The sequence below is a fragment of the Rana temporaria genome, chromosome 13, assembly GCF_905171775.1.
Source record: "Rana temporaria chromosome 13, aRanTem1.1, whole genome shotgun sequence".
NCBI lineage: Eukaryota > Metazoa > Chordata > Amphibia > Anura > Ranidae > Rana > Rana temporaria.
Window position 1 is genome coordinate 50,111,793 of NC_053501.1, and position 20,317 is coordinate 50,132,109.

The 20,317-nt window shown below is 48.1% G+C and overlaps 1 protein-coding gene across 3 annotated transcripts in view; it reads left to right on the forward strand.

Moving 5' to 3' along the window:
• Positions 1-20,317, forward strand: part of PSEN1 (presenilin 1) — an 83,667-nt gene that overhangs the window by 29,983 nt on the left and 33,367 nt on the right. For all 3 annotated transcript variants that reach the window (XM_040332760.1, XM_040332761.1, XM_040332762.1), the window contains one exon: positions 15,196-15,337. In XM_040332760.1, coding sequence (XP_040188694.1) covers positions 15,196-15,337 — 142 coding nt within the window. The remainder of the gene's footprint in view (positions 1-15,195; positions 15,338-20,317) is intronic.

Here is a 20,317-nt window from a genome sequence, read left to right on the forward strand (position 1 = left end):
GGGGGGGGGGGGCTTCCTGAGGGGACTGTTATCTGGCCTGTGTTTTTTCACTGTTAAAAAGCCCTGTGATGAGCACAGATGTTTGATTACCCTGTATTATACTTCAGCGAGTAGTTAGACGCTGACTGATTGGTGATCCTTACCCACCTGTAACGGTTTTGTATGGTCATTATATCTCCTATGCTCATTGCAATGTATCCTTAAAAAAAAAAAAAAAACACAGGTCCCTGCAGATGCCACACAGTTAGCTCACGGTTCTTTTCCTCTCGCACGCTGTGTGCTGAGAGCGGACGGCAGCGCTGGGCAGTCTCCTCCTGAGGCGAGTCCCCTGGTTACCCCTGGTCAGCGCAGCAAGTGGGTGAGAGGCCCTGAATAGGGCTCTAGGAGCTTTTGTTTATTTGTAAGGACAGGTGTGCATATTATAATACACACTATGTAGATATTATTATTTGGTGTCAATATCTGGGTCCTTCCCCACATGCTGGTGGTGGCAGCAGGTGTTAGCACCTGGGATTCCCACAGAGGTTTTATTGTTAGTCCTGGACACGTTTGTGCCAGGGTGGGGGTGGACTGTGGATGGGCGGTAAAAGAGTGCCCCCTTCCTCCGTTTATCCCCTGGGGAATGCTCTGTTACCTGGGTAGTAAAAAAAAAAACATGCCAAGGCATTTATGGGTGCGCTTTTTACTGCTGCAAGGGACGCTCTTAAGCTGGATAGTGCAGCTGGGTTTCCGCCGAGGGCTCTGTCTTTTTTGGATCACACAAATCGGACTGCTCTGTGTAGGTTTTTTCCTTCTGTGCCCTTCTTTGGTAATTTCTGAGATGCGGAATGAGAAAAGCCGCTGAGGGCTTTTGTAGTATATGGATCTGTCTGATAGAAGATCCGAAGTACTGACCCGTTCCAGGTTTACCATGCTGGGGTGTGACTTGCGACCTATTGTGGCCACTACTCTGGGGTCTCAGTCGGCGCTGGTGCCGTTTTTTGGGAGATTTTTCAATTACATTGAAAACTCCCATTGGCAGGCCATTTTGTCATAGCTGCGCTATGGCGCAGCTTACTTTGCGGTCAGCCATTTTCCTGTGGCCGCGTTCTGAATGCTCGGCGGCCATTTTGGAGTAGTCCTGACCCCTAGTGCTGCATACAACTCACGGAGTGAGCATTTGCACCAGGCAGTGGAGGAGCACCGACTCTCTCCCGAAGTTATTAGGCTAGCGGACCAGCTGGTCCTGGGCCTCATATAGGTCTGTGATGCTTCATTGAATGCTGCGCCCTTGTTATCCAGGGCTTCTGTTTCAGAATGGTTTTATGCACATGGTGTAGTGGTTAACTCCATTACTTGGTAGCAAGAGAGTCATTGGTTCGAATCCGGACACTGACGCCAATCTGCCTGGAGCTTGCATTGTCACTCCCTGTGTCTGCGTGGGTTTCCTCCGGGTACTCCGGTTTCCTCCAAAGGCATGTGTGCATACACCTACATAACATACTTATTATTTAGGGGCAACCCTCCCAGGCCGTCAAAGGCCCAGCTGGGGGACTAATCCGTCCCTTTGTGCGTAAGCCAATCACGCCGGCACCCAGATCCTGCCAATGTATGTAGCCTTCCCTCCCTGTCTCTAGGTGGGAGGGGCGGCTTGCAGGTTCACAATTCGGTGAAACCTCCCTGCTCTCCGACCAGTGGGTCTGCGAGGTGGTCTCTTCGGAGTACTAGATAGGGTTTCCTCCTATCCACAGAACAAAGTTCTTTCCTCGTGTCTTCCTCTCCTGACCCGTCGGTCTGCCTTGGGCAGTGTGGGATTTGCTAAGCTGCGGGGTAATTTTACCTTTCCTGCAGGGCGAGAGGTTTGGGGTTTTCTATGGGTCTCGGGCCCTAAATACCTTTGTGAACGTCGAGTAGTTCCGCATGGAATCCATTTGTTCGGTGGTAGCTGCGCTCCATCCGGGGGACGTCCTGGCGTCCTCGGACATTAGGGACGCATACATGCATGTCCTGTTTTGCGCATGTCAGTGTTTTTTTTTTCTGTGCTTCGTGATGAGAGAGGGTCTCTGTCAGCCTGTGGCCCTCCCTTTTGATCTGGCGTCAGTACTATGGGTTTTCAGCTAGGAGCTCGCACTTATCCTAGCTTTGTTGGGACAGCGCGGCTTTGCCTCATTGGCTACTTGGACGACTTTCTTCTGAGAGCAGCTGTCTCCAACCTAGTGGATGTGTTATTCCCATTCAAACCCTCCGAAGATTCGAAAGGGTGTTAAACGTTAAGGCCAGAAGGTGTAGCTCAGTGGCAGCAAGCCTGCCCTCCATGTGTGCGACCCAGGGTTTAAATGCTGGGCATGCTAGGTTCCGACTCAGCGTTTGAGTATCTAGTGTTGATCCAGACTCCTTGTGGCGAAAGGTCCTTCTTCCCCTGGAGGAATTGCAGACTCTTCAGTCTGCGGTGAAGGTATTGGCATCATGCAATCTGTCTTCTCTCCGGGCGCTTGCTGGTTCGGGGCCTGTGGGTAGCCTCCTTCAAGGCGGTACTGTATGCCCAGTTCCACACTCTGGTTTTCCAGGGGAAATACTGTCCAGGTGGTAAAAAATCACAATAAGCGTTTATCGATTTGGTTTGCGCAAAATTTATAGCGTTTACAAAATAGGGGATATTTTTATTGCATTTTTATTAATTTTTTTTTTTTACTACTTATGGCAGCGATCAGCGATTTTTTTTTTTTTTTTTATTTTTTTTTTTTTTCGTGACTGCGACATTATGGCGGACACTTCGGACAATTTTGACACATTTTTGGGACCATTGTAATTTTCCCACAGACGACCCCCCTTACCACTTGAACAAAGACCTCTCACATTGTATGAAATTATTTTAATTCTAGTTGCCATTCTTCTTGTTCCCTTCCCTATGACTCCCCGGTCAAACGCCTCTCTTAGAAAAGGACAAGCGGGGGCGTGTCCTGGCTATGGAGGAGTGAGGACGCGTGTGTCTGCCGCTCCGATCCACCGCCGCACCTAACCTGAGCTACAAGGGAGGATTGCCTGCCGTCTATCCCCTGACATGTCGCAGAAGAACCGGGCACCCCCGCAGACCCCTCGGGGAGGCGGCTCGAGACAGGGACAGCTCGATTCCTTCCTCGTGGAGCCGACCAGGGGCGGCCGCGAGGCACTCAAGATGGCGCCGACCGGGAGATCGCAGAGCGCTGCCCCAGCCTCGCAGGCCCCGACGACCCGATCCCAGCTGCAACCGGGCTCCCCCGGACCTACTCCGTCGCTGGTGAGTGACACGATGGCCCCGATCTCCCCGCACTCGCCCTCCTCTCTCCTGGGCCTCTCTGATGAGCCTGACCCCCTGGAAGACGCAGACATCAGGCGCCATATTTGGGCCCTCCCCACCAAAGCGGACCTAGAGCGCTTCGCAGACCGGGTCGAGAAGGCCCTGAAAGAAGATGTGGCCCAATTAAAGGCGGACACTACCCATCTGGGCAATAGGGTAGAAGTCCTGGAGCAGAAGCTGGAAGACGTGCTCCCGGTCATATCGCAACTACAGGAGAAATGTTCGGCTCAGAGCCATCAAATTGAGGCCTTGTTGTGTCATTTAGATGACATGGAGAACCGCAGCCGAAGGGCGAATATCAGGATAAGGGGCCTGCCTGAAGCGACCGGAGCAAGGGATATAACCCCTACATTAGAAGACATATTTAAGGACATTTTAGGCCTGCCTGCAACGGCTGTGGTGGAAATTGACCGTGCACATAGAGCACTTAAACCACCGTCGCAAGACGTGAATAACCCGCGTGACATCATCTGCAAACTCCACAAATACACACTTAAGGACCGCATAATGCAGAAGATGAGAGGTAAAACCCACTACGATTTTGATGGTGCCCGTCTAACTTTTTACCAGGACATCTCAAGGCGCACCCTTATGCAGAGAAGGCTGCTGCGACCCCTTTTGGCGGCCTTACAAGATGCAGGCCTGACATACCGCTGGGGTTTCCCCTTCTATCTTCAAGCTACCAAAGACGGCAGAACTGTGACTCTCCGCACGAAAGATGATTTGCCACACTTCCTTTCATCTCTTGACCTGGACCCGGTGGACTTCCCGGACTGGCGGACGTCGTCGGAAGTCCCTAACCTCACCCTCCCGCCTTCGGGCCCCTGGCAGACGGCTAAACGCAGGAACCGCAGACGGAGACGGAGTCAACGCCTTTCCGAGTCCTCACAAGGGCCTGCTCCAGTTGGAGAATGATCCTCCTTTACTTCATCTCCGGCCGGAGATGCTTGATGACTCCTATACCGATGTGCCCACTCCTGACTGTTTGGGCTCCCTGATGCCTATACCCCTTGAGACTGCCACCTTGAACACTTAGCTCCCTTTCCTCCCATACATGCCGCTCCACGCCTGGTGCGGTGGTCGGTGGCGGATGCCCCCTCCTCTCCCTCCTGTTGTGTTAGCCACGTTCCCCCAGTAGGCTACCCTTTTTTATTTTTTGGGTACTGATCCCCTTTGGGATCTTGGACTAGGGTCCGGGCCCTCCCTCCTTTAAGGATTGGGGTCCCGGACAGGGTCCATAGTAAATTGGCTAGACCGTCTGGTCTCGACCTTTCCCCCCCTCTCACCTAATTTTTATTTTTTCCTACATTTTTTTTTACTGTTTTTTTTTGCCGTGTTTACAATGCATTTCCTGATTATTGATGCATGTTATTTTGTCTCCACTCCTCCCACTCTTTCATCTGTCCCTTCCTCCCTTTTCCCTCTCTCCCCCCCTTGCCCTTCTCCTACTCCTCTCTTTCCTAGGTGCGTCTTGCTGCTCCGCCTTCCACACCGTGCGCCCCGTATCTGTCAGCGAATCCATCCTCTCCGTACACACCTATGGCCACCCTACAGGTAAGCTCTTACAATGTTAGAGGCTTATGCTCCCCCCACAAGCGCAGCAAGCTCTGGTGGGAGTTGAAGAGGCTCAAAACGCAGGTGGTCTTCCTGCAGGAGACCCACTTCACGCCTCAGTCGCTACCCAGGCTCCCTAAACACCTCTTTAGCCAGTGGTTTATTAGTACATCCCCAACCCCTAAATCCAGGGGTACTGCAATAGCTATACACAGGTCATGCCCCTTTCAACCCACTGACACCCGAATAGACCCCCTGGGCCGCTACGTATTTCTGAAGGGCTCCCTAGCAGGACACACCTACACGTTCGCATCTATCTATGCCCCCAATGTTAATCAGCTGGGGTTCCTTGACACTATGTTGGAACGTCTAGGCGAGTTTAGAGAGGGCTCCCTGATCCTGGGGGGGGACTTCAATGTCAGCCCTGACCCCTTACTTGACACTTCTCATGCTAGACCCACACACTCCTACGCGTTCCTTAAGCACTTCCGTAAGTCCCTCCAATCCCTCCTTCTGACGGATAGCTGGCGAACATTACACCCTTCTGACCGCGACTTTAGCTACTATTCTAAGGTACATGATGTCTACACCCGCATTGACCACCTGTATGTGGACCGGAACTCCCTGGAGCTTCTGAGATCTGCCTCCATAGGACAGATTACCATTTCGGACCATGCGCCGGTGTCGGCGGTCTTTGCTTTACCCTCTGGCTCACGTCGATCCTGGACATGGCGACTGAATGACAACCTATTAGACGACGCGGGGGTGGTGGGAGAAATCGCAGACACTCTGTCCCACTATTTTGCCGAGAATTCCACGGCTGACGTGAGTGAGGGCACGTTGTGGGAGGCCCATAAGGCCGTGATCAGGGGGGCATTGATTTCTCAAGGCTCCCGTCTGAAGCGAGAACGCATGGCGGACTTTCACAGGGTGTACACCGCCCTCCAGAAAGCTGAACTCGACCATAAAACAACGGGCGGCCCAGAGGCACTGCGTACCCTGACGGAACTGCGGGAGTTGTTCCTGCGGCTTCTGGACAGGCAGACACACAAACGTTTCCGCCACATGTCCCATAGATTCTACGAACACGGAAACAAATGCGGTCGCATGCTAGCACGGGCGCTCCGGACACGAACGGCGCAGATGCATGTTCACAAATTAAATCCCCCCTCAGGGACAACGACGGTGCTGTCCTCTAAAATCGCAGCGGGATTCCGGGAGTACTACGCCGCTTTGTATGATTTAAACCCTGATCTCTCCTCCCCAGCACGGGCCGCGAAATGTCAGGCGATTCGTGACTACCTGGCCTCGTCGGCATTCCCCTCGCTCACGGACGAACAGTCCTCAGCTTTGGAACAACCAATCACCCTGACAGAACTCAGATCGACGATTGGGTCTCTACCCGCTGGGAAGAGCCCGGGCCCTGACGGGTTCACCAAGGCATATTTTGTGACCTTTCTCACCCACTTGGAAAACCCACTACTACGCTATTTTAATTCTATAGCGGGGGGTACGGCAATCCCGTCGGAAGCTTTACTTGCCCACATTACCGTGATCCCAAAAGAGGGTAAGGATCCCGCCGCCCCACAGAGTTACCGCCCTATCTCGCTCCTTAACTTAGATGTGAAGATCCTAGCGAAAATTTTGGCTAATAGGCTCAAACATCTGTTGCCAGGACTTGTGCACCTTGATCAGACAGGCTTCATCCCAGGCAGGGAGGCGCGGGACAACTCTATACGGGCGGTCCAGCTCATTCACTGGGCCCGCTCTTGTGCAGACCCCCAGCCCTACCTCATCCTTTCCACTGATGCCGAAAAGGCATTTGACCGGGTGGACTGGTCGTACCTGCATGAGGTACTTAAACACTTGGGCTTGGGCCCCCGTATGTTGGCGTCCATCCTGGCTCTGTACTCTGATCCATGTGCACAGGTGAAGGTGAATGGTACCCTCTCCGCTCGCTTTCCCATCAGGAACGGCACGAGGCAGGGGTGTCCACTTTCGCCCCTCCTCTTTGCTCTAGTACTGGAGCCCCTACTCCGTACAGTTCGGGCTAATGGTGATATCAGGGGCTTGCAGGTTGGGAATGCGGAACATAAACTCTCAGCTTACGCTGACGATGTTCTTTTCCATCTCGCGAACCCACTGCTCTCACTGCCGGTCCTGTTGAAGGAACTTACCCACTTTGGCACCCTATCCAATTTCAAAATAAATTTTGACAAGTCGGAGATCCTCCCCATTAACCTGACCCCAGATTTAACAAACAGACTAAAAGCTGCCTTTCCCTTCTCGTGGGCCAACACCTCCTTACGCTACCTAGGAGTACGACTCACGGATAGGTATGAAGCCTTGTACAAGACAAACTTCCCCCCTTTGTTAGCTGCGATTAAAGATGATCTCACTAAATGGACTCGCACTGCCTTCACCTGGTTTGGCCGGGTGAACGTGGTGAAGATGAATATTCTACCACGTATCCTTTTCTATTTCCAAATGCTCCCGATTAGATTGCCTAGACTGTTCTTTGATCGCCTTTCTAGCATGCTGACTGAATTTATCTGGAGCACGCGTAAGCCCCGAATAGCTCTCAAGACGTTAAAGCGCTCTAAGACAGAGGGTGGGCTGGGACTTCCTGACGTTAGACGATACTATAGGGCAGTCGCTCTCCAAAGGATACTGAACTGGCGTTTCCACTCTCAATCGAAGCTCTGGGTATCTCTAGAGAAATGCCTTGCGGGGCGGAACCTATCGTACGCACCGTGGTTACAGCGGGAACACAGAGGCCTATCAGAGACAACCTCCCCATTGACGACCCATGTGCTTACGCTCTGGGATAGATTAAACGCTTCGCTTAAATTGTCTCCCCCTGTGTCGCCGCTGGCCCCACTGGGTGGCTTCCTTTGGTTCCCTCCGGGGGAACAAATGGCCTTTTTTGGGCCATGGGTGGAGGACGGAAACGCCAGCTGCGGGAACCTCATGAAGGATGGTAAGCTCCTGGATTACGAGACCCTTCCGACGGGAAGACAGGGGCCGCGGATGAACTTCTGGCGGTACAGGCAGCTACACCACTTCTTTGAAAAACAGGGTCACAGGATAAGAGATCCCTCTTCTGTCACCCCGTTTGAGGATCTGTTCATTGCTGATGAACCTACCCCACACCTGGTGTCTGAACTCTACCGTTTGCTGGGATCTGCTGCCCCTTTGCCCGTGCCCGCCTACATACGGAAATGGGAGAGAGATTTGGATCAGGTCCTTACGGACGCACAACTGACCCATCTATATCGCCTCACTCATTCTTCCTCTGTGGACTCTAAAACACAAGAGACAAATTTTAAATTATTGTCTCGCTGGTACCGTGTACCGGCGGACTTAGCGTGTATTTACCCAACTGAGTCCGGGCTGTGTTGGCGTGGGTGCGGGCACAGGGGCACACTCATCCACATATGGTGGAACTGCCCTCTGATTGAGCCCTTCTGGGCGGACGTTAGAGACCAGATACTGACGATCACCGGGGTTGACATACCCTTCTCTCCGGTGCACTTCCTTCTCCATGTCCCAACAATCCCTCTTAGTCAATATAAGAAAGTGTAATTCCACACTTACTCAATGCGGCCAGGAGGTTGCTTCCGGTGTATTGGAAGCAGACTAGAGTACCTGGTCGCGAGGATTGGATACGGGCGGTAAGTGACATCGGAGAGGCTGAGAGATGGGTGGCGACCTGTCGCGACCGACAGGACCGACATATGACCGTGTGGGCACCGTGGACAGACTATGTCTCGGACCCTGTTTTTGTCCCCTCTAGCCTAGACGTGGCTTTGTTGGAACTGGCGGAGCCCTCCCTTAAGACTCGCAGGCTGCAAGCTCTCGCTGGAGAGCAACTGGACCCACCAGCACTTGGTTAAGGAGATGGCCGCCCGGCACTGGTGTTGGTAGTTGGAGTGGAGCGCGCGGTGTGGAGGCGGACAGGTTTTGTTCTTACTGATAAGGTACGCACTCTTCCTTTCTCTACTCCCCCCCCCTCTTTTTCTTTTCTTTTTGTCTTTTCCCCCCCTCTCCCTCTTTCCCCCCCTCTTTTCCTCCCTATATGTCTTACCTGTACTCCTTCTCCTTCCCAGACCCTTACCTCCCCCCCACCCTCTCCCCTCCCAGAAGCCCGATCCCCCCCCCTTCTTTGTTGATGCAGCTTGTGACCAGTGATGGAATGTTATTCTTTGAGAATGTCGAATGTGGTGATGGGCTAGTTCGAGCTAATTGCTAGACCTTGGTGTGCCCCATAGCCCGCCTGGGGGCCCCTGCCGACTCCTGGCCCTGACCTGGAGCTCACTCGGGGGTGGTGGGTGGTTAGTTGGAGGTCTCAGTACCCCCCCCCTCCGCCCCGGACGTGGGCTTCTGGTTCGGTTTTGAGCCCTACGGCTCGCCTGGGTTGGCGGGGCTCTCGCGCGGACCTCCCTCCTGGTTCATACCCGGGCTTGGGGGGTCTGACGGAGAGTTCTGTCCCTCCCCCCCCGAGATATCACACCTTAGATGCTCGTTCCCACAACATCTTTGATGGAGCCCTATGTGGCCCCCATGCTGTGGGGGGAGGTCGGGCCGGCCGCGGACGACCGTGGGGTGTTGGCTGCTGATTCGGCCCCCCCCACGACTGAGTTTGAGTTTGACACAGGTGGCCCATACCCGCTCACACAATGTGCACTGTTTGATACTTTGTTCCAATGTTTGGTGGCCCTGCGTGGTCAGATCTTTATGTAATAACAACCTGTTGGGCGTATCTGACATCTGGCTTATACGCTCTCCCCCCTCCCCCCCTTTTTGTTTCTGTTTTCCCTTTAAATTTTTCAATAAATACTGATTATACAAAAAAAAAAAAAAAGGACAAGCGACCCAAGGGCGGGGCACCAGGGAGGAGAAAGCCAAAACCAACCAGAAAAGAAAAAAAAAAAACTCCCCCACCCTATGAGGGCGGGAGAGAACTCGTTGCGGGGGTATCATCCCCACCCCGACCTCTCCTTCTTTCTGCAGATTACTAGTCCCTTTTCTCTGACCGTTCCTACTGGTGAGCTCTTATTTCATTCAAAGACTGTGTGTCTCTCCCCCCGGGCAGTTTAATCTCCCCTCCCATCTCCCCCCTTATAATACTCTTGGGTTTCCTCTTTCTTTAAAGTCAAACCCCCCAAAAAGGGGCCTAAACACCGATTCTCTCTCCTCTCCACCCCCCAAACTTCTCAATTGTCCGAGGGCCCCTCCTACATTTCTATACCTTGCACCTATTTATGCACTCACATTTTCCTTAATATTTACAAATCGTATACATAGTATCTACATCCATGACATCTAATCCACTCAATCCTTCCCACTCATGTACACAAAAGATAAAACACCAAAAAAAAAAAAAGTAAACTGCAACATATATGCCACCTACTGATACATTTTGGTGTTGCAAGTAACAGAAAAAAATATATATATTTAATTTTTTTTTTCTGTTACTTGCAACACCAAAATTTATCAGTAGGTGGCATATATGTTGCAGTTTACATGTAAACCTAATTGACACTAAAAGTTGGATTACCATGTAGAATCCACACACTTTGCACGTGAGTTGTGTGAATTTGGTAAGCATTTTATTTAGAAATCACCTTTTTTGTTTTTTAAAGTATCTAAATATTATTGTCACTCATAAGCCACATCCATATATTGACATTGAACTAAAAGAGGGAAAACCCACTAAGTTGTACTTTGAAGGCAGATTGGACCAACATAATTTTATAAAAGTAGAAAAATCACATATTTTATTGTAAACAGATTGTACAATTGTTCTGGCAGGGGGACATCCCACTGTCAAAGCAAAATGGCTCAACTGGGAAGATCGCTGTACTAGCATCAAATTGTTAGTACAGGATCTCCTCCCAAGCTCTATAAAAAAAACAATATATTAAAATATATTTTTTGTTCAGCCTGCTGGTTTGAATAGGGGGAAAAAAAACCTGATGGTGTATACTAGGCCTTAGGTCTATATTGTATCTGATAAGAGTGTGCATTTTTTTGCTCCCAATTCAGACAAACTGGATGCATGCTTAATGTGGAGTCATCCATGTTGCTCTGTAAAGGCTTTATTTCCCTTAATTATATGTTCATTTGAGTATATCGTAGTTATACACACAAAAATAAAAAAAGAGGGGAAGGGTTGGTAGGGAAAGGAAAGGTTTGAAACCATACAGTGAAGGTCAAGGGATGGGGAAGAGTCAAAAACAGGCATCTTGTTAATGAAGAAAAAAAACATACAGTTAAGGAGGTGGAGACAGGGACAGTACCTTTTTTTGAGCCCTGTAAAAGTGATAATGCTGCCCATATCATTTTTGCTTCAAAGCCGAAATTTGGCTGTTAACATGTAATGCCTATTTTGTTCCCCAAAATTATATACACGCCAGCAGTTGGATCAAGTCTGCATTTTAGTTGCACAAATCCAGAGATATTCATTGTGTAGCATTTTACCTGCAGGTTGCCTCCACTACAGTAAGTCACAGTGCCTTGCCCCTGGTGTGGGCTTTTTGTGCTAGTTTTTCTGGCTGCACCTCCAGAGGTTAATGCTGTCCTGAATTGCTCTCTTGCCTCTGCCATAGTGAGCCTGCATGGTTTCATTGTTTTAGCTGAATCCAGGGATCCTTATGCCATAACAGTTGATGCCCTGGTGACCCTATGGCTATAACCAATTGCTGATGGGATGTTTTTATACGTACGGTGGTCAACAAGGTGTTTGGTACCCAACCAATATACTTTGAAAACCCTCTACTGGTCCTGCTCTGCATCTACCCTTTAGTCATAATTTTGCTGACTGATCAAATCCCACTCAAAAGGGATCTTGCCACTGCTGCAGTTGATCCCTTGTTCCTAGAATGTTTGATGCAAATGCTTGTTACTTTACACTACAATTGCAATGACTGCTGGAGGGTTTCCATCTTATTTTTCCTGGTCGTCTCCTTTTATGTACGCATGCAGAAGACACATTAAAGTCTTAAGCTGAGGAACCCGCATCTGATCTGTGTGGCCTCTAAAATGCAATGTCTCTACAGATCTACTCTGGATACCATTATAGGGGATGCTATGGCTGCCATCTTCCTTTGTGGAAGAAGTCAAAGGCACAGACTGAGAAGGCTCTTCCCTTGCTGATGGTTGAGGAAGGGCTTTCATTTTACCAGTCATATACCTCCCCATGCAGCTCTCCTAGGTTCCTCCTAGTTCCCAGTCGACATGAAAGGTCTAAGAATAATTCTGCCAAACCCCATGAGTTTTGCTCCCTGCCTCTGCTCGGTTTCCTGCTTCCAACCTTCCTGTGTCACCCCCACAGATGAACAGATACCCATCAAACCCTCTTGGATCTTTTTGGACCAAGATGTAATCGCCCCAGGTCCTGTGACAGAATGGTTTGGTTTCTGGGTTTTAATCCAATCTGTTCACATTTCCAAACACAAAGGGGGCATTCATCTGAGAATGGATCTCAAAGCATCCCGCATTGTGGAATACTTGGATGACCTCCTCTTAAGGGAATTGTGGGTGCAAGCTTTGTTGCATAACCTGGTCTTAACTGTTCAGGCATTACAATGGTTCGAATGGATCCTAGAAATCATTGCTTGAACAGACTCATTGTTTGTATCTGGGTCTAGTTCTGAACACGACACAGGCCTTCTCTCTCAAAACAAACTTTAAATTCTCAAGTTTTGAGCTTTACATTGTGTGTCTGGATGTGGTTCCGACTACATCTTTACTTGCCGTGCTGCATTTACCATCTATCTGATGCGCGGTGGAGAGGAAGAGCGTTTAAGATTTGAGAAGTTACAGCTGTGGCCACGCATTTAACCACTAGCCGACCAGCCACCGTCATTATACGGCGGCAGGTCGGCTCTCCTGGGCGAAAGCCCGTAGCTATACGTCCTATCGTATAGCGCGCCCCCCGCTCACCCCCGACTCCCGTGCGTGTGCCCGGCGGGCGCGATCGCCGCCGGGCACACGCGATCGCTCGTTACAGAGCGGGGACCGGGAGCTGTGTGTGTAAACACACAGCTCTCGGTCCTGTCAGCAGGGGAAATGCTGATTTTCTGTTCATACACTGTATGAACAGAAGATCAGTGTTTCCCCTAGTGAGGCCACCCCCCCCCCCCACAGTAAGAACACACCCAGGCATACTTAACCCCTTCCCCGCCCCCTAGTGTTAACCCCTTCACTGCCAGTGGCATTTTTATAGTAATCTAATGCATTTTTATAGCACTGATCGCTATAAAAATGCCAATGGTCCCAAAAATTTGTCAAAAGTGTCCGAAGTGTCCGCCATAATGTCGCAGTAACGAAAAAAAATCGCTGATCGCCGCCATTACTAGTAAAAAAAATATATTAATAAAAATGCCATAAAAATACCCCCTATTTTGTAAACGCTATAACTTTTGCGCAAACCAATCAATAAACGCTTATTGCGATTTTTTTTACGAAAAATATGTAGAAGAATACGTATCGGCCTAAACTAAGAAAAAAAAATTTTTTTTATATATTTTTGGGGGATATTTATTACAGCAAAATTTAAAAAATATAATTTTTTTTCAAAATTGTCGCTCTATTTTTGTTTATGGCGCAAAAAATAAAAACCGCAGAGGTGATCAAATACCACCAAAAGAAAGCTCTATTTGTGGGAAAAAAAGGACGCCAATTTTGTTTGGGAGCCACGTCGCACGACCGCGCAATTGTCAGTTAAAGCGTCGCAGTCCCGAATCGCAAAAAGTGCTCTGGTCTTTGACCAGCAATATGGTCCGGGGGGCAAGTAGTTAAAGCGCTTAAACCACTGAATAAGGGAGTCCTTTTTTTTTTTTTTGTAAGCCTAAATCTTGTCTTCACTGTAGTGATGGGTTCACTGGCGAAATTGGATGAAGAGGGAACCTTTTACAATGCTCCCTTTTTTTTTTATTTTTTTTATTTTATTTATTTATACAAAATAGAAGACCGGCCCACATGGACCACAGCGAAAATACAGAACAGTTGTCATAAGCAGATACACACATGGAGATGGCAGTTACACGAAGTGTCCAGCCGAAGCCGTGTAGTGACATATTTAAACCAAGCCTATAGGTAGGTACAGCAGTGCGGGTAACCGAGGACGGCCTGTCATCCGTCCTGCACCACCGCCACCTCCGTTCGGACCAACCTTCAATCCCAAACAATGCTCCTGTGGCATCCCCTGCATCCGGGTATACTATGTTCTTCTTAAAGGGGACCGATTTTAATTTATTCACTGTGGACTACTTTTTTTTATATATTGATTTTGTTTTTTTGCTCACTTTAGTAAATTATAGCAAACCACATATCATTAGAGAGGATATCCTTTTTTAGTTTTTGCTGCTCACTGTTTTTATTTGTGCATTTTTGTATCTACCATAAAATCCATTTCTTGGTGTCCATTGAGGGTCCACCTCTGTTTTTATGATCAAGCTCTTGTTACAGGACTGCATGTGTCAGGAGAAACTATTAGGAAAGTGATAGTGTATACAACAATTGGAAGGGTAAGAGCCTCTGTGTCTCTTCAGGAGAGTTGACCGTACTTCCTCAAAATATTATGCACATTATGCCGTTCTAGTTAAAATTGCATACCCCCCCTCACATGGACAGGATACACACAGTTGTAAATGGGTTGTGTTTTTAATGAGCAACATTCAGGCTGCCACAGACTTGAGAAGCAAAGCAGGCCTAAATCATAATGCTTTCTCTGGCAACGATGTCAGTTACCTAATGCGTGTGTGTGTGTGTGTGTGTATATGTATGTGTATATATATGTGTGTATATATATATATATATATTACACATACACACATTATATATATATATATATATATATATATATATATATATATATATATATATATATATATATATATTACACATACACACATTATATATATATATATATATATATATATATATATATATATATATATATATATATATATATATATATATATATATATATATATATATATATATATATATATATATAAATATAATGTGTGTAATATATATATGTGTGTGTATGTATATGTGTGTGTATATATATGTATATGTGTGTGTGTGTATATATATATATATATATATATATATATATATATATATATATATATATAGGTGTGTGTGTTTTAACAAGACACATTTATAATTGTGAAGATCATATTTTTGCAGATATGTTTGCTGTGATTGCACATATCAAAAGCTGATTTGAAACTTGAAAATATCTAAATTTAGGATTGTATGCAAATTCCTGCGGCATTCTCAATTTTTTTTTTTATTTTTTTTCCCTCTAGAATTTACACTCCATTCACAGAAGATACTGAAACTGTGGGACAGAGGGCTCTCAACTCCATTCTTAATGCTGCAATCATGATCAGTGTAATCATTGTCATGACCATTCTCCTAGTGGTACTCTACAAGTATAGGTGTTATAAGGTAATGTCTACCTTCTACTTCTATTCTAATATATATCTAAAAAGAGGACTGTTCGAAATAAGGTGTTATGTATATTGTACTCTGTTTTAGTCCAGCTTTTTGCGTAATTCCCTGTACACACGATCCGAATATCGTACGACAGATCGTACAACTTTTTTCGCTTACTAGTCGCAAGTAGAAATTAGGTTATTAAAGCAGGGGTTCACCCAAATTTTTTTTTTTAACATTAGATTGAGGCTAATTGTGGGAAGCACAATCGGGTGTGTTTTTTAAATCCATAAAGTACATACCTTTTTAGAGATGGATGTTCTCCGTGGCTTCCGGGTATGACCTTCGGGACTGGGCGTTCCTATTTGATTGACAGGCTTCCGACCGTCGCATACAGCGCGTCACGCGTTGCCGAAAGAAGCCGAACGTCGGTGCGGCTCTATACGGTGCCTGCGCACCGACGTTGTGCTTCCCACAATTAGCCTCAATCTAATGTTAAAAACTTTGTTTTTTGGATGAACCCCCGCTTTAAAGTTACAAATTCTCGTACGACAGAAAAAAAATCGGAAGTGGTGTCATGTGTTGTAATGTATTTGTATAGTATTTTCGGACAAGAACTGTACTGATTAAATGAAAATCGTACGATCTGGTACCGTACAAGAAATTTTCGTGCATGTCCGATTAAAATAATATCGGATGAACTGTCATGATCCGCTCTCGAAATCTCTGTACCAACGATCCAATTATCGTACGATATTCGAATCGTGTGTACAGGGCATAAGAGACTCGGCTTGAACACAGTTTCAAACTTGAAACTGTAACAGAATCAAACTAGTACCACAGTATTCTGCCCCTTTTTAAATGCTCAGACTAAGCATCATTGTCAGTGGGGAACACATGCCATAGCATGTTTTTAAATAGATTCTTAAAATTCTCTACTGCTTGTTTTGCCCCAAGCAGTTTGTAAAAGTCTTGTTTGCGTTTTCCCTAGCCATAGTATCGGGGCATCACTTGATTTTGCAGGTCATTATGAGTCCTATACACTGTTGAACTTTAGACCTATGTAATCGTTCTATGTTCATTGAGTTTTCTTTATCGTTACATCACGGGACACAGAGCGGCATTCATTACTATATGGGTTATATGGAGTACCTTCAGGTGTAGACACTGGCAATCTTCAAACAGGAAATGCCCCTCCCTATATAACCCCCTCCCATAGGAGGAGTACCTCAGTTTTTACGCCAGTGTCTTAGGTGTTAGTCATGGTTTAGCTTGCCTCCGCATCCTTGGGATTAGGTGAGCTACCGGTTCTGTCCAAAAAAGCCTGCGCGCTAAAGTGGTCAGTAACCGGACCCCAAACCCTTGGGGTATAGCCCATAATGCTTTCTTTTTAAGAGAGCTGGACCCTGGGCCCAGAACTTAGAAAACCTTTGGGGCGCCTAATGTTTTCTGTTTGCCAGGGTGCTGTATGGGCCCAGGACAGTGGATCCTTCATGGAAGAAGAAGGTTCCCAGGGCCTGAAGGTCTAGACATCCCCACGGAGATGGGGGAAGATTGGACCTCTTGCTTGGCAAAGTCCTGCGGCATGGAGCAGGTAAGTAAGGGGAAAAACCTGCGGAGCTTGGCTCTTAGCAAGTTTTTTCTGGGAGGTCACAGGGGACATGCCTAAGGTTATGCATTGCATCTGGCAAACCAGTCACATATCATGAAGATAGGATGGCTCTATATGTTATATTTCCCCATAAAAAGTGACCTCCCTGGTAGTGTTGGAAAAGCTGTGAGTGGGGCCTTTTATGTACAAGTGTATGTGTGTGTCAGAGAGCTATGCTTACCTGCAAGCCTCCAGGCGATGCTCTATCCAGTCCTCTCCCTCATGCCTGCAAGGCAGGCAAAACGCTGACCTCCTCGTGTGTTCCAGGCCTGCGGCTGCAGGAACAGAGAGGCCCTTCCTCCCAACCCCGCCCCCCGTCGGCGGGCGCGCGTGCACGTGTTATAGACGCATTTGGCGCCGTTTTAGCTGGGGGGGAAGGGCGGGTCAGTGGTTTAAAGGAAGGGGCGGCCCTTCCTTAGATGCCACAGCTCATTCATTTCTCTGGCTTAAGGGAGGAAGGACTGGAGTGAAGCACGGGGCGCTGAGGACACACAGTGGCCAGAAAGAATACTACAGTCTTCAGAAGATTGTGGTTTAGCCTAGGAATAGGCTGGTTTTCTTTTCCATCTCATAGTCTTTTCTTTGGCAATACTACTCAGGGGGATAGAATGTTTTTTCTTGCCTAGATTGAAAAAAAAAAAAAAAAAAAGAAAAGTTTTTCTTTGAAAAAAAAAAAAAAAAAAAGTGTCATCTAGGGTAGAGGAAACATTTTTTATTCCCCAAACAGGTGTTTGGGCATTTAACTATTATAAGTCCCAGGTACCAATAAGTAGCAGGTGTACCTCGGTATTGTACCATGGCATCAAGATCAGAGGGTACAAAAGGTGGGGATTCCCCCGCAGAATCTGAGGTCTCGGATAGAGCTATGCCGCTGCTTTCCCCACAGGGAGCCTTTGGGCCATCGGGGTCTGGGGCTAGAGCTGACGCGAGTCAACCCAACCCTAAGGTGGTCACGGAGGAGGTGTTACTCGCCTCTTTAAATGAGATGCGGAGAAGCATGGGAGAAATGATAGCCGCAGCCATGCGGGGTAGTAAGCGGAATAGATCTCCGTCACCCGTGCGCGGACCCTCGGAAGAGGAGGTCCTTTCCTCTGGGGAATTGGACCTCTTGGACAGAGACCAAGTAGGTTCAGGGATCGAAGATCCGGATACAGAGGAGTCTGGGGCAGTCTCCCTGAGGGAGAGCTGGTGGATTCAGGGCTTGACGGACTTGGTCCATAAGGCATTCAACCTGCCTGTACCAGATCTCCAGGTATCGACGGTTTCAGCTTTGGGCTCACTGAGGGCGCCTCAAAGCAGTGCTGTGTTTCCGATCCATCCTCTATTGGAGGAAGTCTTATTCCAAGAGTGGAACAAACCAGACAAGGTTTTCTTTCCACCTAAGAAATTTTCTGTCTTATATCCTATGGAAGAAAAGTTTTCCAAGAGATGGGCTTCTCCTGCAGTAGACGCAGCCATCTCATGTGTTAACAAATCGTTAACATGTCCTGTAGAAAACGTACAGGTTTTCAAAGATCCAGTTGATAGACGCTTGGAAGCCCTACTTAAGAACTCCTTCACTTCTGCAGGGGCAGTAGTACAGCCAGCCGTGGCTGCGATTGGAGTCGCTCAAGCTTTATCGGATCAATTTAAGCAAATGCTTGAACTTATTCCTGCCGAGCAGGCAGAAGAATTTTCGGATGTCCCTAAGGCCATATGTTTTACGGTAGACGCAATCAAGGATTCTATCCAACAAGCGTCACGTTTATCATTATCCCTTATCCATATGAGAAGACTCTTATGGTTAAAAAGCTGGGAGGCTGAGCCCCCATGCAAGAAGCTCCTGGCAGGGTTTCCCTTCCATGGAGGACGGCTCTTCGGAGAGGACTTAGATAAATACATTCAGACCATTTCAAGCGGCAAGAGTACTCTCTTGCCAACTAAGAAGAGGGTTCAGGGACCTGCGTTTAAACGACAGTCCTCCCCTGGGCAGGGGCCCTCTAATACCAAGCAGTATCGACGGCCTCCTGCAAGAACAAACTTCGGCTTCAACAGCAGATCACAAGGACAGGCTGTTAGGGGCAAGAGGCAGTGGTTTCGCAAGCCAGCAAAACCAGCCCCCAAGTCTACCTCATGAAGGGGCGCCCCCACCCACGAAGGTGGGGGGAAGGCTGCGACTCTTTTCGGAGATTTGGGAAGCCAGCATTCCCGACGAGTGGGTACGGTCTTCCGTGGCCACAGGCTACAAGCTAGAATTCCTAAGGTTTCCTCCTCCTCATTTCCAGGAGTCGAGGATTCCAAACGATCTGGAGAAAGGAGCCGCATTAAGGTCGGCTCTAGATCGTCTACTTTCCCAGGAAGTAATAGTAGAGGTACCAGTCCTGGAACAGGGGCTGGGTTTCTACTCCAACCTATTCATCATCCTAAAGCCCAATGGAGATGTCAGGCCAATTTTGGACCTAAAGATGGTAAATGCATACTTAAAAGTCCGCTCATTTCGGATGGAATCCGTGCGGTCAGCAGCTGCCACACTCCAAAAAGACGACTTCATGGCGTCCATAGACATAAAGGATGCCTACCTTCATGTTCCAATTTATCAGCCACATCAAAGATATCTACGCTTTATGGTGGCTTCGCGTCATTTCCAATTCGTGGCGCTTCCCTTCGGGTTGGCTACGGCCCCCCGGGTGTTCACGAAGGTCCTAGCTCCAATCCTAGCCAAACTAAGGATCCAAGGGGTCACGATCCTAGCATACCTGGACGACCTCCTAGTCATAGACCACTCGTCTCCCGGCTTGGAACGAGCAGTGGCCCTCACGGTCCAATACCTCGAGAGGTTCGGCTGGGTCCTAAATCGAGAAAAGTCAGCATTCCAGCCCACAAGGCAGTTGGAATATCTCGGCATGAGATTAGACACGGAACAACAAGGGGTGTTCCTACCTCTGAGGAAGGTCAAAGCCATCAAGGAATTAATCCTACTGGTTCTAAGCAAGAAAGAACCGACTATTCGCCTATGTATGAGATTACTAGGCAAGATGGTGGCTACTTTCGAGGCGGTGCCATACGCCCAGAGCCACACTCGCATCCTGCAGGCAGCCATCCTGTCAGCATGGAGCAGAAGGCCACAGGCCTTGGATATCCCGTTGCCTCTCTCATCAAGAGTCCGGCAAAGTCTGTGTTGGTGGTTAGACCCTCAGAATCTACTGAAGGGAAAATCTTTCAGCCCAGTGGCTTGGAAGATAGTGACCACAGACGCCAGCCTGACGGGCTGGGGAGCGATTGTGGATGGTTCCACTCGCCAAGGTATTTGGGCAAAGCCAGAGAAGCTTTTACCCATCAACATCTTGGAGCTCAGAGCTGTT